This window comes from Mizuhopecten yessoensis, unplaced genomic scaffold (assembly GCF_002113885.1).
Source record: "Mizuhopecten yessoensis strain PY_sf001 unplaced genomic scaffold, ASM211388v2 scaffold1779, whole genome shotgun sequence".
In the NCBI taxonomy this organism is placed as follows: domain Eukaryota; kingdom Metazoa; phylum Mollusca; class Bivalvia; order Pectinida; family Pectinidae; genus Mizuhopecten; species Mizuhopecten yessoensis.
Genome location: NW_018404217.1, coordinates 195,964 through 222,717, shown reverse-complemented (window position 1 = coordinate 222,717; position 26,754 = coordinate 195,964). Strand labels below are relative to the sequence as shown.

At 36.2% G+C, this 26,754-nt stretch overlaps 1 protein-coding gene across 2 annotated transcripts; it reads right to left on the bottom strand.

Moving 5' to 3' along the window:
• Positions 1-296: 296 nt before the first annotated feature.
• LOC110440809 (pendrin-like) lies at positions 297-15,886 on the bottom strand. 2 transcript variants are annotated; one of them, XM_021483947.1, is made up of 2 exons: positions 15,781-15,886; positions 297-3,970 (listed from the first exon to the last, which is right to left on the bottom strand). In XM_021483947.1, exon 2 carries the CDS (start codon positions 3,949-3,951, stop codon positions 1,351-1,353), a length of 2,601 nt encoding a protein of 866 aa, XP_021339622.1. In that variant the 5' UTR covers positions 3,952-3,970; positions 15,781-15,886; the 3' UTR covers positions 297-1,350. The 2 variants fall into 2 exon arrangements, with proteins under 2 accessions (XP_021339622.1, XP_021339617.1); XM_021483942.1 differs by lacking the exon at positions 15,781-15,886 and adding an exon at positions 9,845-10,025.
• Positions 15,887-26,754: the final 10,868 nt, after the last annotated feature.

The following is a 26,754-nucleotide window of genomic DNA, read 5'->3' as shown; positions in this document are numbered from 1 at the left end:
TTTTCGCCTGGGACACGTGAAACTAGCATACGCAGAGATAACTGAAAAGCAACACACAACGCCCCGCTCCTTTCCGGGATACTAAGTGTTGTTATAATTAAAGGCAGTTGAAATAATAATTTGGTGGTTTTCTTGTCATGGTCAACTTTCAAACCGTTAAATGGTAATAACTTAAAAGCATTCAGGACGATTTTTGTTCAATTTTCACTCGAATATATAAAAAACTAAACTTAGTTTCATAAAAAATGTCGTCCTCAATGCTTAAATGTAAAGTAGCAAAACACAAAACAAATACGTGCCTTAGATTGATGTTTATTATACTGACTCGCGATCATATTAACTATCGGGAGGCTTTATCTGTGAGCTGTACTTACACACATTGTATCGAATACCAATGATAAATCCTCACTCTACTTTGGAACCGAATTAAATCAGCTGTGATAAGAAATCTTCCAGTAGAGGAATCTATCACCGGTAGTCAAAACGAGGTTATTGATTTCAGAAACACGAGATTCAACCAGGTAAGTCCGTTTAAAGTCACACTTGGAGTTACCACCATGACAGAACAATTTGTGTCCGTTACAATACATTTACATTCCTGTTGCAAGCCCTTTTATAAACACAACCAAAAAGATACCGCAAACATTACTTAAAACAGAATGTTTTTGATATTCAGATTGTCAATAACTGTATTTTTATAATGTTAATAAATGGATTGAGCGGTATGTTTGCACTGTCTATACTAGGAATAACAGGAATATGGATTTTTAGCCCTTCCAATCAACAAATCAAATTTAAAAAGGTTTATGTTCATACCGGTATAAATGCAAGTCGGTAATGGAACATGAACATTTAAACTTTGCCGTGCAATCCTTATCAAAACTTTATTTTTTCAAATTTAACTGTAACAAGCATATGCAATTATTTTCATAACGGTATAAATGCATGTCGGTTATGGAACATGAACATTTAAACTTTGCCGTGCAATCGTTGTTGTTTTTTAGTTTAACTGCAACAAGAGTATTCAATGTTTAAGGAATGTAAATCATAGAAAGTATGAAGCACTGAGGGGGCTAGGTTTCTGTCCCCTCTCTTTGGTGATTATCCTTGAATAAACACAGTACATAAGACTATACTAAATCCTACAAAAAAAAGTATATAACAAATATGAAAAATCAATGGGAACAGCTATATGTAAATATGTAAATATGAGAATGAACTGACATAATGATACATGTTTGTCTAGATATGAACTGAGTTAATGATATACGTAAAGATATATATATGTACATAGAAAGATAAAGGATATTTTCTCAAAACTAACAGCTCAAACTATCCAAGATACGAGCATCACATCCGGGTAATATACGAGTCTTCCGCAGCCTCGTCATCAGAAAAGTCTTCCAGATTAATTGGTACTGTCTGGACTGCCATATTTTTAGCGACAGCAATAGCGTCCTCAAGATCAATAAAAAAGTTACCCTTGGGGATTTTATCAAACACACCAGCATGATCCATAGTGTTCCGAATGTCTGCCGAACATCCGGCAAGGAATACGTTGATATTGACGTGTTGGTATTCTGCGTATATATGACTGAGTACACTTGCACCGGAAATGTCCAAATAGTTCATTGTGGAGCAATCGACGATAATGTGGTGAATTTTCCTCGCGTGTTCCAGCCACTCGACGCTTACAGCCTCGTTCCCGTCAACAGGGTCAATCTCCAGTTCTGTAATCATGCTAATGCTGGACGCTACACTGATTCGCCGGCTTCGCAGTGGGTAGCTATCAATCGACAGGAAGTTATGCGATGGTGTTCCGTTTTGGCCATTCACTTTCCCGTTTCCATTTCCGACAGGAACAAGGTTTTCCTCGGAAAGACCGAATGCCGGATTGTCCGCACTTGTGTTGGATATGCTTGAAATTACACTTTCTTTTCCGTATCTCATGTCTTTTCCGTTTTGGTCAAAACGGGTTGATGATAACTCACTTTTCATATTTCCATCGGTTGGTTTCATGGAAGAGCCTACATATGTGTTTGTTGGTTCGCCGTTCTTCATTTCTCCACCTCCGAATTTATCGTCGTACTTTTTCTGCTTCTGTAGCATTTTGAGAAGTTTCCTGGGGTTGATCGTTCCATTGTATAGGGTGTTCCGGAATATTTCGGCGTTGGCAAAATAAAGATTAGATTGAAAACGGAAGATCTTGACTCCTGGAATTTCGCGCGTGTTTTTGTACCTGTTGTTCTCCACCATAATACCGTCGTTTGGAGTCACGGCTAGTCGGTAACCTCGCGAGAATTGGGTCTGAAATACGACAGTGAAAAGGGATACAATAACCCCAATACCTAGACCAAGATCGATATCAAGGAATACGACACTAAAAATGGTGAAAAACCAGATGATAAAGTCGAATTTATTGACTCTCCAGAACTTTCTACAGTCCATCATCTGAACGAACAGTCCTTTCAGTGCGACTACGATAATAGCGGCCAGCGCAGCCTTGGGAAGAGGCTTGAACAAAGCACTAATCACCAGGATGACAAGCAACATGAGTATTGTGACGAATATTCCGGTAACGGTTGTCTTGGTGTTCATGGAGGAAGCCACCATTGATCTGGGAGGGGCAACAGCAGACGGAAAACACAACATGAATCCGCTCAGGAAGTTACACATACCGTATGCTATCAGTTCCTGGCTGTCGTCGACCTCATAATTATGTTTCTTGGCGCAGATCTTTGCCATGGCAATGGTGTTTGCAAAAATCAAAATGGCGATCACAAAACTGTCCACTATGTAATCTTGTATCCCTGTCAGATCGGGAAGTACCGGCGGAGGAATTGTGGAGGTCAGCTGACCGACTACCGCTACGTGGAAAACTTTGTCCTTGTTCGGCACAGCTTCCTCGTCGAATCCAATAGCGAAAGATAGCACTGTTGCCAAAATGACCACCAGAAGTTCCACTGGGATTGGAATGAAAAGTTTGTGCTTAAACCGTTCGTTTATACACTCTTTAACCAGAAACAATATTACAATACTTATCACTCCTATTATCGGCGTTGCAGGTTGCATTTCATGTACCTTCCCAAAAATAGCTTCATATGTATAGATAATTTTAAACACGCCGCCAAAACGGGGGGTATTGATTCCAAGGAGTGCGGGGATTTGACTTGTTGCAATGTGAACAGCAGCACCGGAGGTAAAGGCACTAAAGAAAGATTCGGACAAGTAGGCGGTGACAAACCCGAGCCGGAAACAGCCCATTATAATCATGATAAGACCAGCCGACATCGCAATGTTAATGGCGACGTTTTCCTTATAATCCATAAATTCCGGAATGTCTTCCCATGCTTCGAACGTTGAATTAGATGTTCCATTCCCGCCTGTCATCAGATGCATGTTCATGTCCTTGAAGACTTCCGCTTGTCGGTCTACAACACTCGCAGTTACAATACATATCACGGCGCTCGTTCCCATGGAAACATGAGCAGACGTTCCGAAAAACACATATAGGATCACAGGCCAAACAGAAGTGTAGAGGCCATTTTCAACTTTCACAGATGTAAGCAAACCAAAAGCAAGAGCCTGGGGGATGTGGAGGATACCGATTGTAACTCCGGACAAAATGTCAATCAGCAGGTTTTCCTTGAAGTTGTAGTAACGAATAACCTTGATAATTGGTAGAAGCGTACTGAGTTGTTTGAACACGCATTTCGCAGAACAGTCACATTTGCTTCTGATTTTCTGCCCCAATGACATGCTGTCCTGTTCGTCCCCGCGAAGGTTGAGTTCGTCAAAGGCCACTTGGGTATAGGGGGGTCGCTTGACGAATATAGTGCTCTCCTGCCCAGAGACGGGTGGGCACGAAGAGCGCCTATTTTTCTTTCCGTTCATTGCAGGTTCCATCGGCATGCCTTCTACCACCGATACTGACCGCTGCATACTGCTCATGTGCTTTTGAATGGGGAACCTGTAAAGATGCAATAAAACACTCATTAATCAAGTGAGACGTCATCGTTTGATGGATGTGACGTTTAGACCGGGAAGTTTGCGCCTCGTCTGACAGTGCAGCGTATACATATAATTTGGTAGTTCTGTTTTGTGACGATATAGGAAGGTCGCCCATAGCTGACGTTTTATGCATTGAGTGTCAAGTTACAGGGCCGTGTGCGGTTCTAGGCAGATTTGTCAACTTTGTTACACGCAGTTCATCTTTAGATCCGCATTGAACCAAAAGGTGACGTGCCGTTGCGATGTTTACCATTGATTTTATGTTAATTTTCAATTCTTTCAATACGTTTTCTTTGTCTCCCTTTTCCGATTCTGTTGCTACGAAATTCTGTACACAACTTAAAACTTTGACCAGCTGCCGTTGGTAATATTTACATAAATCGCTATGATAAGTCATGAAGTCGGCTAAAACCATTTTTTACAGCAAAAGTTAACACCGTGTATATGGGAATGACATCAAAAACTGCTCAGTTTCATCGACAAATAAGTTGTATCAATTATATACGGGCTGAATAGTTCAGTTGTGTGCAATTTTTTTCTCGAAAATAGAACAATAAAAAAACAAAACAAAAGTTTAATTACATGTAACATATAATAGAATAGGAAAATAATGCATCGTAAAAGATGTATGGCGCGCATCTATATATTTGTTTCCTACAGCTTCAGAAATCTACATACATGTTGACATCAATGGATATTTCTGTTATCATTGGAACGTGGGAAGTCTAGTTACTTTTTAACTTCATTTATATTTCACCTATTAAAAGTTTGGAAGATAGAATATTAAGTGATTATGAAAATTATACTCAAATCAGTATTCGAGTTATATCCAATTGTTTGTGAAATTTCTATACTTTATTAGGGATAATGTTCTTTTAGTAGCTCATGATTACATGACGTTATCAATGTTTTTATCGCCAAATTGTTTTTAACTAAGTGCTTGGATTGTTATACGAAATTAAAAAAATGTAATTTTGGATTTTTTACACCCAGACCACTGTTGTAGATTTTTACAACCAGACCACTGTTGTACGTTTTTACACCCAGAACACTGTTGTACATTTTTACACCCAGACCACTGCTGTACATTTTTACACCCAGACCACTGTTGTACACTTTTACACCCAGACCACTGCTGTACATTTTTACACCCAGAACACTGTTGTACATTTTTACACCCAGACCACTGTTGTACAATTTTAAACTCAGAACACTGTTGTACATTTTTACACTCTGAACACTGTTGTACATTTTTACACCCAGAACACTGTTGTACATTTTCACACCCAGAACAGATATCACAAGATATCGTTTTAAACCTGAAGAACAGACACAAATAATTAGCCATATCCGTACTTATTTTTTAATGACACGACGATAAAGATAAAGTGTTTAGATTTTAAGATGGTCAAAGCTTGAAACATTCCGTTTCTGGCTGAAAAAGTCATCGCTTGTTACCTCCGTATCTGCGATCATGATAACAGTTCTAACGATGTCACTGGTATACAAAATGGTGACAGTAACCAATCCGGATGGTGTCGTACAACACCTTCAAGTCTTACAAAAGAAACTCTATATTGAGTAGGATATACCTACACAACTTATCACGCGTTCTTGGAAATGCGTGCATTTGTAACAACACGTTGTGGTGTGCACCAGTCACATATCTGATTTGATTCTAAAGCTGTACGGTGAACCATCACAACAGTTTGTGATGTTCAAGGACTGTGAACGACAACTCACTTCCGAAGAATGCAGCGGCACAGGTAAACTGGTGCTAACATAACAATTCAAGGTTGCGTTGTATCTGCACACATATATGTTACAACACACGTGTACGATTGAAAAACAGTGTGATTGAATTGGAACATGTTTACATAGGATATGTTACAATATTGGCTATATCCTATAACAAGATAATACGGGGACGAGAGACTCATTATGTATCAAGTAGTAAACAAGAACAATGCCACGTCAAGAGCATGTACAAGATACATGGGTGATGTCCGACTAATAGAAAAGCCTCAGGCCAGCAGATCAACACCACATCATATACGTAACATCCTAGCTATGAGAGTTTATAAATCCATAAGTTATAGCAGAGCTTTTAAACATTCTCTAGGTCATGTGTGAGCTTATAATCTACGTTACGTCTAAGTTATATAGGAGCTTATAATTACCATGTACATGTAAAATCTTAGTCACATGAGAGCTTGTATGTCTATTTAAGCGTATATGACAACCTGATATATCCATAATAGCTAAGGTGTGGCTTTTATTGGAGATCCCGATACTGAAATAACACTACAATAGTTATTGGTTACTAAGCACGGATGTATAGATTTAATGAGACATGGTATAGTAATTCTACAATGTACAACCACCTAACCGATAAGATATGTACGTGAGACTGTTTATTTATAACACATGAAGTTTTTCTTATAAGAAACTTAACAGCGTAACATGTATGTACACAGAAAGGATTAGCTGTAACAGTGCTGTGTACACAATAATTCCAAGCTGTAATAGTGATGCGTAAACAGTCTTAGCTGTTACAGTCAGTTATACACAACAATTCTTAGCTGTAGTAGTGCTGTGTATACAACAATTCTTAGCTGAAACAGTGCTGTGTATACATCAATTCTTAGCTGGAACAGTGCTGTGTATACAACCATTCTTAGCTGGAACAGTGCTGTGTATACAGAAAGTCTAAGCTGTAACAGTGCTGTGTACACAACAATTCTTAGCTGTAACAGTGCTGTATTCACGACAATTCTTAGCTGTAACAGTGCTGTGTACACAACAATTCTTAGCTGGAACAGTGCTGTGTATACAGAAAGTCTAAGCTTTAACAGTGCTGTGTATACAACAATTCTTAGCTGTAACAGTGCTGTGTATACAACCATTCTTAGCTGGAACAGTGCTGTGTATACAGAAAGTCTAAGCTGGAACAAGGCTGTGTACACAACAATTCTTAGCTGGAACAATGCTGTGTACACAACAATTCTAAGCTGTAGTAGTGCTGTGTATACAATACACCTATCAAAACTACTTTCTTAAAATGTTTTGTTTTATAACTTATAGTAAAACTGATGGTAAATAGTTTGTAAAGTAACTGTATAATATTTATCAACAGGTGTTCTTGTTTCTTGGATAGAAATTTGATACATGTACATGTATTCTAGAACAAGATATTTTATCAAATTTAGGTACCTTTTTATTTTTAATTAAAACATCGCGCATATTTTTAAGAAGCAAGAATTGTGAATGTTTTATTTGAATTACGATAGGCATCGTCGGTTCCATTTCGGTATCAGAATAAACGGGATATTGAAAATAAGTATAAAAAAGCGAATATTAATTTATCAAATACCTGCGTTGAAGACTCTGATGTCGATTGCAACGTTCCGTTTGCAAAAATATCCGTTTTAATATGTCCTCATTTCACGATTGGTCAACTGTTTGCACTGGTGATATTTTTTCCGACCGGCTCGGAGTGTTCTGTATCATTGGGCGCATGGCCTTGACATGTTTTCATCTCATTATGTTTTAACATTACGTAAAGGCGTAAGTATCGGGATGTCAATCTTTAACAAGAATTCTCTATTGTTCTTTTGAATACTTCAGAGATCTGGTGACTGCCTGTAATGACAGGTACGTTTTCACACCTCACGTTTGGGTGTTTATCTGGAGAACGTCTCTCACATACATTCATTAATGCATGATTATTTTACCGCGCAGATAGCTCTAGTGGTTCAGGTCTAGTGAACCTACACCGGGTGTATTAGGGACAGTTTATAATCAATTAATGAAGTTACCGTGCAGAAATCTGTCGGAAAAACTGCGGTTAAACTTGAAGCGATAAATGTTCATGAATGCATACGCAGTACCTTTCGTATCTTTAGTTTTACGTATAATTTAATAAAAATGTAAGAAACGATAAAGATATAATCAACAGCATTTACAATGAACAGTACTTAACCCCTTGTCTTTATTATTAATTTCATGTTATTTTGCTGTTAATTTCTAATTTGGCTGCTAGAAAGTATTCAAAATGTGCTTAAACACGACATACATAGTTAACTGATAGATCTCTGCAACTGTGGACAATACCCGCTACCTATGTATATGATAGATAAACCATATAATATGATAGATAAACCATATATGATAGATAAACCATATATGATAGATAACCCATGTATAAAGCGAATGAGATACGGAACATTAACTTATTTAATCAGGAGTAACGTCCGCCCTGATGTCGTGAAACCTGCATTTAAGTATGGAAAGTCACTGTTTTACTTTATAATATATTTATGTAATTTATTGCATTGTACCACTACATATATCCTTGTATATGCAATGCATTTATGGCACAAAGACATTTGTGTCTATTGCTGAATAAAGATTACATATGATAGATAAACCATATATGATAGATAAACCATGTATATGATAGATAAACCATATATGATAGATAAACCATACATGAAAGATAAACCATACATGAAAGATAAACCATATATGATAGATAAACCATGTATATGATAGATAAACCATGTATATGATAGATAAACCATATAATTTGATAGATAAACCATATATGATAGACAAACCATATATGATAGATAAACCATGTATAAAGCGAATGAGATACGGAACATTAACTTATTTAATCAGGAGTAACGTCCGCCCTGATGTCGTGAAACCTGCATTTAAGTATGGAAAGTCACTGTTTTACTTTATAATATATTTATGTAATTAATTGCATTGTACCACTACATATATCTTTGTATATGCAATGCATTTATGGCACAAAGACATTTGTGTCTATTGCTGAATAAAGATTACATATGATAGATAAACCATGTATATGATGGATAAACCGTGTATATGATGGATAAACCGTGTATATGATAGATAAACCGTGTATATGATAGATAAACCATATATGATAGATAAACCATGTATATGATAGATAAACCATATATGATAGATAAACCATATATGATAGATAAACCATGTATATGATAGATAAACCATATATGATAGATAAACCATACATGAAAGATAAACCATATATGATAGATAAACCATGTTTATGATAGATAAACCATGTATATGATAGATAAACCATATATGATAGATAAACCATTAATTTGATAGATAAACCATTTATTTGATAGATAAACCATATATGATAGATAAACCCTATATATGATAGATAAACCATGTATATGATAGATAACCCATGTATTTGATAGATAAACCATATATATGATAGATAAACCATGTATATAATAGGTAAACCATATATGATAGATAAACCATGTATATGATAGATAAACCATGTATATGATATATAAACCATATATATGATAGATAAACCATTTATGATAGATAAACCATATATATGATAGATAAACCATGTATATGATAGATTAACCATGTATATGCTAGATTTACCATGTTTATGATAGATAAACCATATACATGATAGATAAATCACATATATATATATGATAGATAAATCATATATATGATAGGGTATATACTCGTATACAGTAGGATATATACGTGTATGTTTCCATTAAACCAAATTGCCTTCACCTATGTTATTTATGATCATAGGATAATTCATGTTTTATAAAAATAGTACTTTTGGCTGTATTGTCAGATTTGAGTAGTACGACTGTTTGATTGAAAAATCAAACATATATTTAAATTAGGCGACATGTAAATTATCGGTTATGGTATGCATGAACTTCCATTCTGTAATTGAAATAATTTGTTAATAAATTCGTAAGAAAGATTAGATAAAAGGATATACCTGCATCGCTGAAACCTATGGTGTCGTGAGTGACGACGGTCAGAATTTATGGCCCGTTTTGCGCCTGTTGTCATTTCCCGGCTGGTCAATTGCAATGACTGACTGACTGGCTATAGAGTACTAGTTATATACACGTGTACCCTCATTTACTTATCTTATGACACGATTGGTTCATCTCGTTAAGTTTCAGTTTTAAGATTACGTGATGGCTTAAGTGTCAAATAGTCAATCATTAACAGGTATTCACCATTGTGATCGTCGAGCGCCTCTGAATAAGATCTGCTACCGGCCTGTGGTGACTGGTCAGTTCCCCGGTTGATAATTCCTGCTAATTATGTACGTATTCACCTTTGTAATGACTAAATATCCTTTGTACCTTTGTTACACCTGAGATGTAATCACCTGCGTGAGTCCCTATTCAGGGCAGGGCTTCACACAGCGGGTATTTTTACCGTTTAATTCAAAATCCGAAGTAATTGTTCTTGTGTAGTATGAACACTGCTAGCTTCCATCTTTAATTATTGTTTCATTTTGGTACTGACCAGGGTGACGTAGGAGTCCTCGACTATTACGTAACTTAGTGTTACACGCACAGCTAGTACAGACAATATATAATGATAGTCACAGGGAGGTCATACTGTATATATTGAATTATCTTTCCCTTTTCTGCGATATCTAGTACAATGACAAGGGAAAACTGGCGTAGACTTAGGCTATTGTCTTAACATTTTGATATCAGGACCCAAATCGGATCACTCTTTGCAAAACATTATATTTCATATCAACAAATGTGTTATTACAATAATGTAGCAGTAAAAATGTCTGCTCATGTGCTATCTGCACACACCATATAGTGTGAGTTGTCCCCCTTTGGAATCTACCTACATGTTTTATATAACAACTATTTAATTTAATTTTACTGCTGCTTGTGTTATTTAATTTAATGTACTTCAGTAATATACGTTTTATAATAATTGATATTTATTTTAGATTTGAGCTCCATTATTTAAAAGATCATTACTTTTTTACAATATCATAATTATAGCTCTTGTTTCTATTTATGACTTCATTGTCTCTTTTTAATTCACACTATATTAGTGTATATCCTGTAATTTTTTTACACTTTGCTACATTAGCATATATGTACATTACACTAGTATATAGTGTCTTAACTTGTCTTTCATAACACTTGTGTGACATACAAGTGTGATATTATATGCTCTACTGTATAATTTTAGCATATCTAATTTGAATTGTTGTCCTGATTTTATAGTTATTCATAAGTACTGTGATCCTTGTTAAATTTTATATATGTTTTGTCGCAAGAATAGCACTACAGTGCTAATGTTATTATGTTACATGTATATGCGACGTTAAATAAAGCTTCTTGAATCTTGAATCTTGAATTTATAGTTATACATCATTTTTATTTTTTTTAGTCCAATAGCGTCAGAAGACGTAGTTCAAACTCATTTTTTTTTTTTTTTTTATTGTTGTTAAAAAAATGGCACGTGCAAGGGCTATGTAGTTTGCTTCGGACTGTAGGAATAGATTCCGACTAAGCCATACTTATATTCATACGACTTCCAACGATCAACACAAAATGTTAACATGTTACAAAGAAATGTAGCGCTAAATGTTGCAAACATTCCGGCTGTGTTCCGTTTCGGGTACTGTCATTTGCAAAACGTGCAAAATCATTTGCAAAATCTGTAAACGCTAGTTGGTTACATAAGAGTGTTCTATAAATATCTCACTGAAATCATTCCTTTTGATACACACACAAACAAATATACCACCCCATGAATGTTCAATGAATGAAAACAAATCATGGTTTGGTGATCCATTTTGGGTACTGTCACCCTACACGTGATTTCTTCTCGATTCTATAGAGTTGATGACTACATATAATACATGTACCATTGTACAAACAATTTGAAGTTTCAAAATTGAGCAAATATATCAAGATAAGGTCACACAAACTGATCTCGTTGAACTATACATGTCATCAGAGACATATAAAGCCAGTAGTATATACGTCTCTGATGTCATCTTTCTTTTTTTCATGATTAATGAAACTTTCTCTGGCATTTTGTTTACAGAGTTGACATCAGTATACGGTATTCAAAACGTGTGTCATAACCCGGTTAACAAAACTACATATGTAAATATATGTACTAACTGCAGAATTTACCTCTAAGCTGTCTAATTACATGAGATATAGAACGTTTTAAATACTTTCGTCTGAATCAGTGTGTGCCAAGATGGTTAAAACGAAAACATCAGTTTTTCGTTAAAAACAAATAACAGAATATAGACAACATCACGCGGTTAAACGTTTTAAAGTCTCTTCGGGACGTTTTTCTTTCTCTACGGTAGGTGTGATGACGTGAAGATGTGAACGTTCACATTTTATATTACACTTGTCCAGATACGTTTATGTGCTATGTACTGTCCTCAACTGTAGCATCTCCTCAGACTGAAGAACGGACAGACGCGTAATAATGATGACAAACAACAAATTTATCAAGTTGAAGTATTTTTTTCGTTATGTTCATTCTGAAACCAACTTTTTACTTGAAATTCGTTCAGTATGTATTTAACATGAGTTTTTTGCACGTTTTGTCTTCTTGAAATGATGACGTAAGAGTTGATAAAAGTTTAACTTTGAAAGTTAATAAGAGATAACTTTTGACTTGACGGCGGGATATTCTGGAGTGTCCAAAATAAACCCGATGTGTTCCGTACAGAGTCTAGAACCTAACTGATTTACAATACAACATATCACAGTTAAGTACATGTACGTACAATAAAGGTAACTGCTGTTTAAGTGACAGGTGTCGCTAATTGTTAGATCAATTACCCGTGGTCAGTGTCCACAAAATAAAGGCTATTACAATTACAGATTTTTTCAGATTTTTGGAAATAAAATCTGACAATTACACAAATCCTGTTGCATAATGTTATGGACAATAGTAATGAGTTACGAAAGTAAGTTTACAGCAAGTAGGTACTTATGGATATAAAAACTTCACACATGAGTCTTATCTCAAATGTCCCTAAGCGATATAGCCAAATTCTGTCTAAATGTCTTATAAACGTGTTTTGTTTTAAGTCACACTTGAATTGTTAGATATGAACAATTCGAAATATATATTTAATAAAAGATGGTAAGATTAAAGTTTTTCATGAATAAGCAATTATTTACACAATTAATTTCAGCAATAATTTATCACAAAATTTCTGTGTCATATACTCCTAGACAGTAGAAATAGAACACGACGGAGGCACACCTCGCTGTCCCTGTCTTATTGTAATGGTACTACGTATACCATCCCAGTTTTCAAACACGTATTGATCCATTTATTGTATGTCGTACTGAATCATGCACAGTCATGCATGGAATATCAAGTTTTCAGTCCATATAGCTATCATCCTTAATTGTTCTATCATATATGTAAAACCTGAGTTCTTTCTTAGCATTTTAACAAAATGAAACCTAAGAAAACCACAGAAGATACATGTAAGCACTGCAGTTAGCAGATGATTGTGACGTTACAGTCCTAACATTACATGTGACTTAAATTCTAAAATATCGACTCTCACGTGATGTCATGGCCAATCCGGAATTGCGAACCTAACTATTTTTAATTGTTTATTTTAATTTTGAACTTTGATTATTGAACTTTGACCTTTCCCGAAGAAACTGTTTTCTTATATAAATATATATTTAATGTTAGGAAGGTCTAACGCTTCACTATAAACCTTGCTACGCTTGTTTAATGGCGATACGTGAAGTTTTGGTACATATATAATTGTATGTTCCGATTTGGGCTTGCAAGGTAAGAGCCGTTCATCGACGTTTCCAAACTTTCCCTGCTCACAGTAGCTCTAGCATGATATGGTTGTTGACGCCAATGTCATGACCAGATATTTACATAATGGTCTTTCCGTTGGTGTAACCCCCCTGACTCAGGAAGCAACTGGTTTCCGTGTATATCAAATATGATATCGTCGTCAAGTGTAGCATCCCGTTGTCAAGGCAGTTGGCAAACAAAATATAATAACAAGGATAATTAACCAATCACTTTCAATGAGATTACAGTATCACATAATGTATTACATTGTAATAGGACATATACTATACTCATAATAATAATCCGAGGCTCTTATATACCGCTTAATCACAACCTAGTTTGTAGGTCGTCTCAAAGCGGTTCACAAATTATTATCTGTGATTATAGGGCCTTTGCAACCAGCCAATATCTTTCTCAACTCCCTGGGGAGCATACAGCCGGTGCTGCAATTTCGGCGCTCACATCTAGCATTCAAAAATTCTAGCACTGCCCAAACACTTACTCATTTACAGCTGGGTAGACTGGAACAAGCGGAGTTAAGTATCTTGTTCATAGAAACAAAACAGTGTCGTGACGTGACTCGAACCCACAACCCTTCGGTCACGAGCCCGGCATCCTACCACTACACTACTGATACGGAGTTTTCTCTCATTAAAGTAGCTGAAACTATAATTTTGATTAATTGATATAGCTCGCCTTTCTACTTTAGTAAGATTTTACAATAAAAAAAAAACTCTAGATGTTTCGGACGGTCCAATAATACTTCACTCGTCCATTTAGTGTTTCTAATAGTACGGTAAATAGGACTTAATATGAAGTTACAAGAAAAAAATGATCAAAAACTGATAGCATGGATTTTTCACCGGTACTAATTAAGGGCAGCTTGTAATTGTTTCATGACCCTGTAACCGGTTGTTGGTGCTCTGCTTAGTCATTTCCGAAGAGTTTTCATAAAAAAGGTATATCAACGTCTACAGTTTAACAAATAAAATACGTACCTCTCAACGTTTAGATTTAGAGAAATTCTGTTTTGATTTAAAAGCTACAGGGCCTGTCCTAAGGCGAGCGTTTTACCGTTATGAGTCCAGGTATTCTAAAGGTTAAGTCCTACTTAAAGTTTTCTCTGATTCGATAACTTTTTACTTTATAGGTCGTTTATACATGTAAATAAATGACACTATATGATGCTTTCATTTTTGCATCAATTCTTTTAATTATTTCTGAATAGCTTTAAACGTATTTATATGAAGCAAAAAAAAGCAAGAACAAATTCGTAACCTAGCTACACACTCATTGATAATTTACCCGTATATATGTTTGTATCTGTTCCGTAGGTGTGCTTTAAACTTTGATTTTTTCTTTCATTAAAATAGATGAAACTGTGTAACTGTGATGAATTGATATCGCTCGCCTTTCTTCTTAAGTCAGATTTTACAATAAAAAAGAAAATCTAGATTATTCACGAGACACACTGCCTATATTACGTCTTTCCTGTTGCTAAGTAATCCAGTTTACATGATAAGATCGCTAACGTGCAGTGAAAAAAACACTAAACAGGCTAATTAATAGCGTTCGCAAATCTCCCACTCGTTAGTGTCACAAGACGAAGGAAACACACAACTGGTGCACGTTCCTTACCACATAAACACCATTCTGATTGGTGATAGTCCGAACAGGGATCTGATGGGTCAGTATTGACCGCGACTGTCCCATCCATCAGGCTACTGTTCACACCTGTCATGGTCGGTCGGGCTTAAAGGGCCCTAAGGCCTTTTCTGCCCAGTACCTGTCTTCAGACAGAACAGGTATTCTTTTTTACCTGTTACCTATGCACTTCCTGCCTTTACCTGCCTTTGCACATGTGTCTCGTATGTTTTAATCCGTAAACAAAGAGCCTAAATTTTGTTTGTGTTTACATGAGAATATTATTTCTTCATTTGTGATACTTTTGCTGGTATGTTATTAAAGATGTATATGTGATCGTTGCTAATAAATGTAAATTACATGTCAAAAAATATAGTATGACAAAACTAAAACTGTAAACGATACAATCGATGTATATAAACTTTGCAAACTTACCTGTAGGACGTATAAGACAATGCTATCTATATCCAAACAGATGGGCTGTCATTTCAGATCCAACGAGAAACTGAAGACCCGTTTAAGTTTAACACTTGTTATATATGAGGTTTGGGCGTCAGAAACATATGTAAATGTAATATGACGAAAGCCTGCCACTACGATCTCATTAAGACTGTCAGGATGCTTGAGGACCCGCCCCCTGACGAATACCTGACAGGTACACTTTTAAGCGGAAATGTAATTTGCGTGCCTTTGCTCTCATCCTCAACGTTTCGTAATTATGATACGAGCACGCGACCGTCTATATATACATATATTTAAGGCCCGTATGTGATATACCTCTATTTTTTAATAATGTATTTTTCTTTATATAGTCATACTTGTGCGCCTCTTGTTACGTTTCTTTTGCTAGGCGCTCGGATCAGGAACGAGACGGACAGATGTGTAGAGTCTGATTTTAGGGATTTACAATTTTCCTGGATAGTTAAGTACCTACACCTAAGGTTTTACGCTTTAACATATTACCAGTGTTGTATGAATAAATTATAGATAAAAGACTTATACCAGTGGATAAAACGGGGACCGGCCAAGTGCAGCACTTCAATTACTGGATTAATTATGATTGATATAAATCACCAAGCAGGTCTTGTTTCTACTACTAATGAGTAGTTAAAAGGGCCAAGCTGCTTCCTGCTCCTCACTAGGACAGTTATCACCCAAACTTGTCACCAGTGAGGTCTTGTTTTTTCTGTTGAATACAGTAGTACACTCTTTGTATACGCGATTTTTTTCATTATAGACATGCAACAAATACGATATACCTAATTGTACATTTTGTACGACCGTGGATGTGAGTTTTTTTATCATTGTTCCTAGTCGCGGTACAGGTAGGTATAACGTACATGTGTGTTGTTACTAGCGTGCATCTGCCACTAGTCAGCTTTGCCTTCATCCATGAAAAGTACATATTTTGTAATAAAACAGAAGATAAAATGACAGGAAATATGCACGGGCATACTTTACCATGCGTACATGTACATAACGACGGTATTTATATTAAACCCATTGTTACTTAGTCATCGCATTACTCACTAGGTACAAGTGTCTTCTTGAAAACAGTAACCGCTACAATCTTATTTGTAAGCTTGAACGTGTATGGCCTGGCAGCCGGCCGGCCGTTTTCCTCGTGATAATTCAGTGGAATATCACCACTATACCTATCTAATTGGTTAAATAAAACTGGTTTATTAACTGAGGGTGTAAAATAAAAAATAAAAAATACGTTTTCAAAACGATAGTAAAATCATCGTAAAACGAAGTTAAGCTATCGTGAAACATCATCCCGATATTGAATTTAATAGTGAAGGCACTATGAGAAAGGAAATGAACTATGCGGATGAAATGAAGTGACCTATGGTTTTCCTATGAAATCCCATGTATTTCACGTGTGTTCGTTATGACGACAAATTTCCGGAAAGTCCAGTTACCAGTATTGTATCAGGAGTTACAGCTGCCCCATTTCGTTCGGTTATTATGAGAAAGACGAAAGTACCCGAGTAGCTTTCCTATACGGAGAAAGCCTTTGGACACTGGATTAATTTAATCGGACTTCTGCTTGATGGATAATTTTCAACATCATGTTCCATGATAAGGCTTCTTTCTAACTTCGTGAACAGAAGTATGAACTGACAGACGGGACAGAATTTAAATGAAGACAGTTGTATAAAAAAGCTTTTTTACTTTACCCAAAACGGCACCGTTTAATTTTAGTGTTATGGTAGGATTGAAGCGTCCAGTTTCTACTTTACTTGCTTTAAATGAGCATTCCTTCATGTACTGAGGAAGCCCCTCACTTTATAGTATTTAATACACATACAGAAAGATAGGGATACACCTTGTAACTGTAATACTGTACATGCTACGTGGCTAAAACGGAGGTAGCTATTTTCTGACATAACCCTCGTCATTTACCTACGTTTGTTATGAAACCACAACTTCCGAGGGGTTCCGAAATCCAGCAGTTTTTGTGGACTGGATTACTTTTCTCGTTATCATTTTCATTCGGTAGGCTTTTCTCATTGATACTTAGACAAGCCAGGATCGCCATTTCGGTCAAAAAAATGGCCAGCAGGCGATGTTGGTCAATCCAATGACCTAATTGATGGTTTGGAGCTTATAAATTCCTTCTTATTTAGATTGGAAACGTTATTTGAAAATAAATAGTTCTTGTTTGTACCACGTCAAAGAGTCCCTGCTTCCATCACTGTTTTGTAGTTGAAAGTAACAAAGGCGAACGTCTGCTTAAAACAAACATTTGGGAATTGAACAGTCATCATATGCGCCATGTACTGTAGAATTTTATCTATACTCTCAACAGTATGATGCCACCATGAAAGGAATATACCATTAAGGGATATAGATGTCAGTCAAATGTTTGTGGTAGAGAAGAAGATGAATAACTGCGGAAGTTAATCAAGTTTACAGTTTATTGGGATATACAACGGTTTAATTACGTTACATTGAGAAAGACAGGAACAACCAGAGGTACTACATTTTCATTAGTAAAAGGCCGATGCACATTGGATAACCTCCTCCGGGAATTTCCGGTTTAGATGATGAGACGATTTCCGATTGATGAAACTTGTTTCCTAATTGTTGTAAATCACATAAAGTTTACCGTTGTACTGATGAGATGCTGACAGCTGTCTGTGGGTTGAGATGTACAGTGTACCTATCTGCAGTATAATGTCAAAGAGGTTTCCCTACAGTTCGTTTTCCTTTCCTGTTCCCGTTCAGGTCGTTATGACCGAGAATCATTCCACAGTAAGCTATACAAACTATGTCATGTTGCGAAACATGCACGTGCTTCCGTTACACTAGACCAAGATATGTACCTGACAACTGAAGAACGTCCATATATTGCAAGATACGTGACACGGATTCATTTGTAACTTCTCTTTCATGTTCTAAGACCGCTGGTGTTGACATCCATGAGGGGTAATATTCCGTCACTGGACGAGTTGGTCTCTGTGAATGTGTGTCTCACGTAACACATCTCGGTCGTTAGTTGTTTAACATAACTAGTGATGATATGGCTCTCCTCTTCACAAGGACACGTGTGAATCTTCCTCAGAAGTGGCGGAGATCATCAGTGATACATACCAGACAAGATGTCCCTACGTCAGATCCGTACCGTGTCTACGATACCATTAACATTCTAACATCGACAGACAAAAAGGTTTATATGTGTTAACATCAAACTAACCCACCTAAAAAACGGACTGTAAATACTATGCCAAACTGCTAATTCGCATAGTAATACCAATCAAATGTGGGTCATACAAATTCGTAAGGGAACTTTGAATTGCAATCATTATCAAAAACAACTGTTCAGGCGTTTGATTTCTCTACACACTATATACCACCGTTCCTAATGGTTAGCTTGCCTCGGCTCACTGTAGGTATCAGGTCCCCGGGGATTGAGAAAATAACACACCTGTTGTTACCCACAGCATGGTGTAAGAAACAAATAATGTGAAAGCCCCCTGCAGGTTTAGGAACTGACTTTGGTGCCCTCTACTTGAGGACACGAAAATCACAAAATAATACTACCTTTCTGCACCCATTGCAACATTTGAGATTTTTAGATTTTCTTTCTTCTCTCTAGCAAGTTTCCTAGCGCCTTTCTTGGCAACATCTCACTTTTGGCCTTACTCAAAACACTTACTTTTCATAGGCAAAAAACCGTTTTGGGTCATTGCAATGTCAAAGACACAAGGAAGTATAATATCTCCATTCTTCAAAAGCACTTGCATTAATTAAGCTCAAGTTATCCGGCTAGCAGTTGTGCACTGTCAGTCCCCAATATAATACAGATGCTGGCAATACAGGTGTTTGTGAGTTTGAGACAACCGTTGAATATCTTTGACACGTGATATGAGTTAAGTATGCGGTATGGTGTTATTTTATGTTTAAGATAGATCTTAAATGACAAGATATAACGGAGAGAATGACAGAGAAAAATAAGAGAAAACGTGAGTGTTGTGACCCACTTTTTATATATGTGGATATGATCTCAGTGATTGAGGTATTCAACAAAGAGAATGATAATGGAACAGAAATATTAGGGCAATATGATAAAACGTGAAGGTTGTGACCCACTTTTTATATATGTGGGCGTGATCTCAGTGACTGAGGTATTCAAAAAAGAGAATAATAATGAAACAGAAATATTAGGGCTATATGATAAAACGTGAAGGTTGTGACCCACTTTTTATATATGTGGGCTTGATCTCAGTGACTGAGGTATTCAACAAAGAGAATGATAATGAAACAGAAATAATAGGGCAATAGGATAAAACGTGAAGGTTGTGACCCACTTTTTATATATGTGGGCGTGATCTCAGTGACTGAGGTATTCAACAAAGAGAATGATAATGAAACAGAAATAATAGGGCAATAGGATAAAACGTATTTATTTCAAAAGATCATATTTATGGGGGAACAAAATGGTTTAAGAATGGTACATTAAGTCTGAGCCATACCTAAGAATCTCCCAGATAATGGAACGAGATTAACGCCAACATAGAATCAGGGTGATGACACTGGCACATTCCCAACATTTAAGACACACGTTTTCACATTGATCTTGCACTTAAAAAAGCGATCTTATACTATTAAGTTTCATTGTAGATCCATCACACGAAGCTGTTCCTGATGATTCCAACCTTATTGATAAGTGTTCAGCCCGGATGTGTACAATCTGTGTGATTGTGTCTGATATATCTATTGGTAGTAGTAATGCCTACACATATAGAAGTGTACAGCCTACAGATAGACGATGTGTTTCTTAATTTAGAAGGGGACTGACAAAAAACAAGTCAAAATTAAAAATGATTTGAAAACATTTGGCGATATAGACCAAACGACGTAATTAAATAATGACGTCATCTTAACAAAGCGTCAAATAGGCCATAACCATTTATAACTCGTTATTGTGATCCATTTGTTTGATTGGTGGATAAAATTCGATGTCAGGATATGCGATTTAACCTTTCGTATCGCACACACGTGATGTGTGGTTAAGTTATAGTTTTACCTATCTGCAGACAAGCAGTAAGATTAAATAGGTATACCTTTAATACACGGACGAAAATAATTGTGACCATTTGAAATCAGAGCTCGATAATCTATAACAACCGTTTACTCTTTTTCTCAGTTGCAACCGTCCAAGCCTCCTCTTCGTGCAGAGATTACATGCCACAGTTGATTTGCTGCTTAACAGCTTGTTCTCTGTAACAATTTTCTTGCTAGATGTGTCAATAATAATCTATTTAAATACTGAACGATTTCCTAGTGCTACCGGCGAGCCTCGTATGACCATAGGCTGCTACATGTATTTTCAACTTCTGATGCAGGATTTCTGTTTCGACCAAGCATAGGTCTGTTGACTGTGCTCCCTCTCATCGGTGAACTTGACACTTCCCTGTATTTGATGGCAGACATTATGGCAGGGTTACAGATATAAGACATTATGGCAGGGTTACAGATATAAGACATTATGGTAGGGTTACAGATATAAGACATTATGGCAGGGGTACAGATATAAGATAATATGGCAAGGTTACACTTATATACGACACACAAATTACATGGAATGAAAATAATAATGACAGAAAATATTTAAAATTCATCTAAAATAACAATATATCATGTGGTATAGTAAATAAAGGTAGTACCTGCATGAAGTGGCGGAGGAATATGTTCCCACTGTTTTGCAGGTTTAGATTTTATTACAAGTGTGTAATATCATAATTATGATATGGCCGTATAACATAGTAAAATGGTTTAGTTATGTGATAAAGTAATTTCGATATATTTTCATCGGTGCATACGCTTCTTTCACAAATATTATATTGACGAAAAGGAAGAGGAAGTAAGTTGTTGTTGAACATTCTTACACGTTATAAGAACATGCATTGTTATATGTAGATACTAGAAAAACCTAATAACGTGCACTATAGATGCTAAAATATACATACGTATTTATTTGTATAAAAAGTGTATATAATGTGTTCTTGTTACTTTGTGTATTTCACATCAATTATGAAACAAGCTATTTTAACTTATATTTAGTAATGTTTCTGGCCCGGATGTAAGAGCGCAGGGGGTCTTGATACGAGGGGAAAACCGGGATACCCGAAGAAATTTCATGTGGTTGGACAGGTGACCTCACACCTTTTCACGTCCTAGTGAGAAAGGCTAGTGCATTTTCCACTGAGCCACTCGACCACCACCATATACATCAGATACAATGAGTAATCCCAACTGATTGATGATTGGTTGAATATCAAATCAGAATGAATTAATTGTAATACCTAAAAAATGTATTCGAGAAGCTTATCATTTCACGTGAGTTTGTGTTAGTGTGTGTATTGGAAACAATTACGATTGCTTTGCTGGAAATAGTGTAATTTATAAGACACACTTTTCATGCATACACAAAGGACTACCACATGCTCCTTCGTGACGTTTTATTTCCTGTATGACAATTAATTATTGCCCTTTTGTAGCCAATTAGAATCACAACGTTACTTCTGCGACAATCTGTGACTAGACCATGTGAGGATTAGGTGGCCAAAAATAGGTTTTTGGGCCCGATTCAGATCAGAGGTGTTTGTCTTGTTGATGGAGGTGTCATTTTGTATGTAACATACTTTAATTACTACAGATGTGTAACTGGGTTGGGATAGGTATGCTATAAAAGGAGGTTTCATTAATGAGTCTGGTTGTAGAGGTTTGTTTTACAAATGATGACAAATTAAGAAAGTATGCTCTACTGCGATAACGTAGCCGGAAATACTCGGACCAGGTAAAGAAAGTAACTACATGCACAAAAATATCTGCTATGGAATTGCATGCATATCTTACACCATAAGCAGCTGTGAAAAACCACACATCATGTCCTAGATACCTATACGATTACATTCCATGTCCTGTTCCAAGTTGTATCCGTACGTATTACGAATTCATTATTCATAAAAGTTATACACTGACTCTAGACCCATTAAAATGTATCAATTTGCACATTAAACGAATGCAATCTGAAATGTCAGATACACAGGTGTGTTGTACAGCTATTATAATATATCTACAATTGTTCTTTGTGTACATATTACACTTTCTGCTAATTATTACTCCTACCCCCTGCCCACTCATTATTGAATGTCCAATTTGCTTCCCAAAAACTTGAACCGAACAATAATAACGAACAAAACGACGTCAACGACGGAGCTATGACGTCACATTACCGTAGCATAAAATGGCGTTGAAATGTTTGGAATCATTTCCTGTTAAATTTTCAAAAATAACAAGAAATATCGCTTTTGAATTGCACTCTTATAATGGATTAGATTTGTATACATTCGGACTTCCATCGGGTGATTTGAATACAAATACAAATGCTATGTCCCGTGCTGTTGTAAAAATAATCTTAATAACGTCATATGCTAAACAAATGATGTCATGGAATGAAACTAATGACGTAAAGGTATGAATCAAAGATTGTCGTTTCTTTTTTAAGCTGGGCCATCTATCATTTAACCGTCTTAATCTATTCATGCTATACTTGTTTACAGCAGGATCAAGGTCAGTACGGAGAGTCAAGAGTCGGCAGTTACCTTTCGTGTTTACAAAGGACTTACGTCAGAAGGGCGAGTGGGGAGTCGGCTAACGACCAATGTATTAGCGTCACTGACCACGGGACAGTCAACTGACCGGAGAGACTTAAAAAGAGATTGGCTGAAGCCCTGCTGACAAACTGAATAAGCCAATGACGCTAGGCTATGATTTAATGACCATTATACCCAACGTACACTAGATATTGTTTACGACAAAGTGGCGTGTTTACGATTAAAGTGTTTGTTTACTGTTAAATACACTATGTATATCGTACATACGTATATGCCATTTCATTTCTTTTAAAAGGTAATATTTCTCTGTATTTCAATTTTTGATCATATTAAGCCTCACCTTGAAAATGATAGTATTAGTTTCGCACCACGACGTCAACAAGATTTTTCTTTTACAGCAGCACCAGTTGAAATGAACAGTACGCTATATAAGGCAAACAGATATTTTCTTCGAGGATTTCAAGAACATGACATCAATTGTTAGGATAGGATGGACTAATTTGCTATTAATTTTGCGGGTTGTACTCTTCGTGGAAGGAAACATCGCGAAAATAACGGAAATGAGAATCCCGCGAAAAAACAACCACTACGTTTATTGATAAAAGATTAAACCGCATGTTACATTTTTCTTTATCGAATAGCCCCCATCATAAGAAGGACAGAAGGAAATTGTTCGACTTAAGATCAGATCTATAGAAGCAACAAGAACCTTAGTCCACAATCGTAGGAAGCTCCGGATTGTTGTGTTTCTGGAATGATGACCATCATGCTGTATACATTTCAAGACGTTAATATTACTGAAAAAAACAACGGGCAACCATCTGTTAAATAATAAAATAGAGAAAGAGTAACCACTAAAATAATTGTATAAGCTATTGATATGATAGGAATGTTTACGAAATTATATTTTAACATGTAAACATCATTGTCGTTTCTAAATAAATTACAAGCAAAGTGTTTGTTTCGATGACAGTCCTTCACCTTCTCCAGACATCTTCATACGATAAGTGTGTGTTGGTCGTTACCACATATCTAAGTAATCACAGGCTATTTACTTGTAAAGACGTCCCCTATTTGACCATACCATTACGTAAAGTTACAAGGGACACATACAGATAAGTACAAAGGAGTTAAACTCAGTACAGGTGTACCGTCTGAAGTACCTCGAATTCTGACATATTCTCAAACCAGAACAGTTATACAATACAAAATGTTACATCGGTAGATTTCCACACACATCATAACAGCGCAATATATATATATATAACTGATTCCGACCGATTACCACACATAACAGCAGGTTCGCATTAGTTTAGACCTTCTTTTATTTCAGTTCAGGCATGTTATTACAATGAACTTACAATGAACAGAGAAGACAAAGGGGGAATAGGAACAAGTGTCATAGACACGTATGTAAACCTATCACCAAGTATATTAAACAGCAACTAATGAACAGAGAAGACAAAGGGGAATAGGAACAAGTGTCATAGACACGTATGTAAACCTATCACCAAGTATACTAAACAACAACTAATGAATAGAGAAGACAAAGGGGAATAGGAACAAGTGTCATAGACACGTATGTAAACCTATCACCACGTATACTAAGCAGCAACCAATGAACAGAGAAGACAAAGGGGAATAGGAACAACTGTCATAGACACGTATGTAAACCTATCACCAAGTATACTAAACAGCAACCAATAAACGGAGAAGACAAAGGGGAATAGGAACAAGAGTCATAGACACGTATGTAACCCTATCACCAAGTATACTAAACAGCCACCAATGAACAGGGAAGACAAAGGGGAATAGGAACAAGTGTCATAGACCCGTATGTAAACCTATCACCAAGTATACTAAAAAGCAACCAATGAACAGAGAAGACAAAGGGGGATAGGAACAACTGTCATAGACACGTATGGAAACCTAGCACCAAGTATACTAAACAGCAACCAATAAACGGAGAAGACAAAGGGGAATAGGAACAAGTGTCATAGACACCTATGTAAACCTATCACCAAGTATACTAAAGAGCAACCAATAAACGGAGAAGACAAAGGGGAATAGGAACAAGTGTCATAGACACGAATGTAAACCTATCACCAAGTATACTTAACAGCCACCAATGCACAGAGAAGACAAAGGGGAATAGGAACAAGTGTCATAGACACGTATGTAAACCTATCACCAAGTATACTAAACAGGCAACTAATATATTCAGTACGTGATAACACCATTCATACACACAACACACGCATATATATATACCAATTATTATTGGATATAACAATAGTTTAAACTTCCTTAGAGTAAGGTGGATACTGCGCCAGGTTCTTTTTGACAACAAGAAAACTAGACGATGAAGAGCATAGGCCAGATTATTATATGAAATCATCTCATAGCATTCTCAATAGGTACTTAGGCCAACAACATTTGAACATTGTATTGACGACAGAGAATTTCAGTAGTTTATAGATGTGTTATCGTTGAAAATAAAATAATTGTAACAATAAGGAAATGGAAAAAGACAGTTCAGAACAAACCATGTAATTTAGGATCATATTATCTACGACAAGGAATCAATCATGGCTAGGTATATACTGCACCATAAATCGATTTATCATTATGAATGTAGGTTATCACATTTTGCTTGGAAGGCGGGTGTGGAATAGTTAGCTCTAAAATTGAGGAGGAAACCCAACTCATCTCTGTAGAGCAAGGGTACTGTAATATAAATATGCCACATTTCTCTCTCACATTCCCTTCTTTGTCGCTTTGCGATCACTATTTATTTTACAATTGCTGTACAAAAGTAATTTATTATTTACCTTTAGCAAGTAAGTGAGATGAGTACGTGAAAAGTATCTAGAACACACTGAAAGACAAGCGATTCCGACAGTATTTACCGACCCCATTAACAAGAAGAAGAAAGGAAAGTAATGACCCTTTCATTCTTATATTCTGTTATAGGCAGTATTTTAAATGTTATCGAGAATACTTTAACAACAATATGCGTTAATTTAGTACCAGAACTAATAGAAATTCGTTATCTTAATTCCTATGTATGCATAAATAAATCTGGTATAAACACATTATTTACAACATTACCACAACGCAGTACTACTGATTTAGTATTATTATGTAATATATTCATTCACAATTATGAAATCTAAGATGTCAAGTACAGGCCTTCAAGTCTACAAACTATTTTTTAGGAAAAGAGACTATAGCGTATGATGATCCTCGAAGTCAGTAACAAAAGAAACCACCTGTTCAC

Coding starts and splice junctions, on each gene's coding strand:
- LOC110440809 (XM_021483942.1), bottom strand. CDS start 9,918: ATGACAACAGGCGCAAAACGGGCCATAAATTCTGACCGTCGTCACTCA. Junction 3,971..9,844: donor CATAGGTTTCAGCGATGCAG/GTATATCCTTTT, acceptor GCATCTTTACAG/GTTCCCCATTCAAAAGCACA.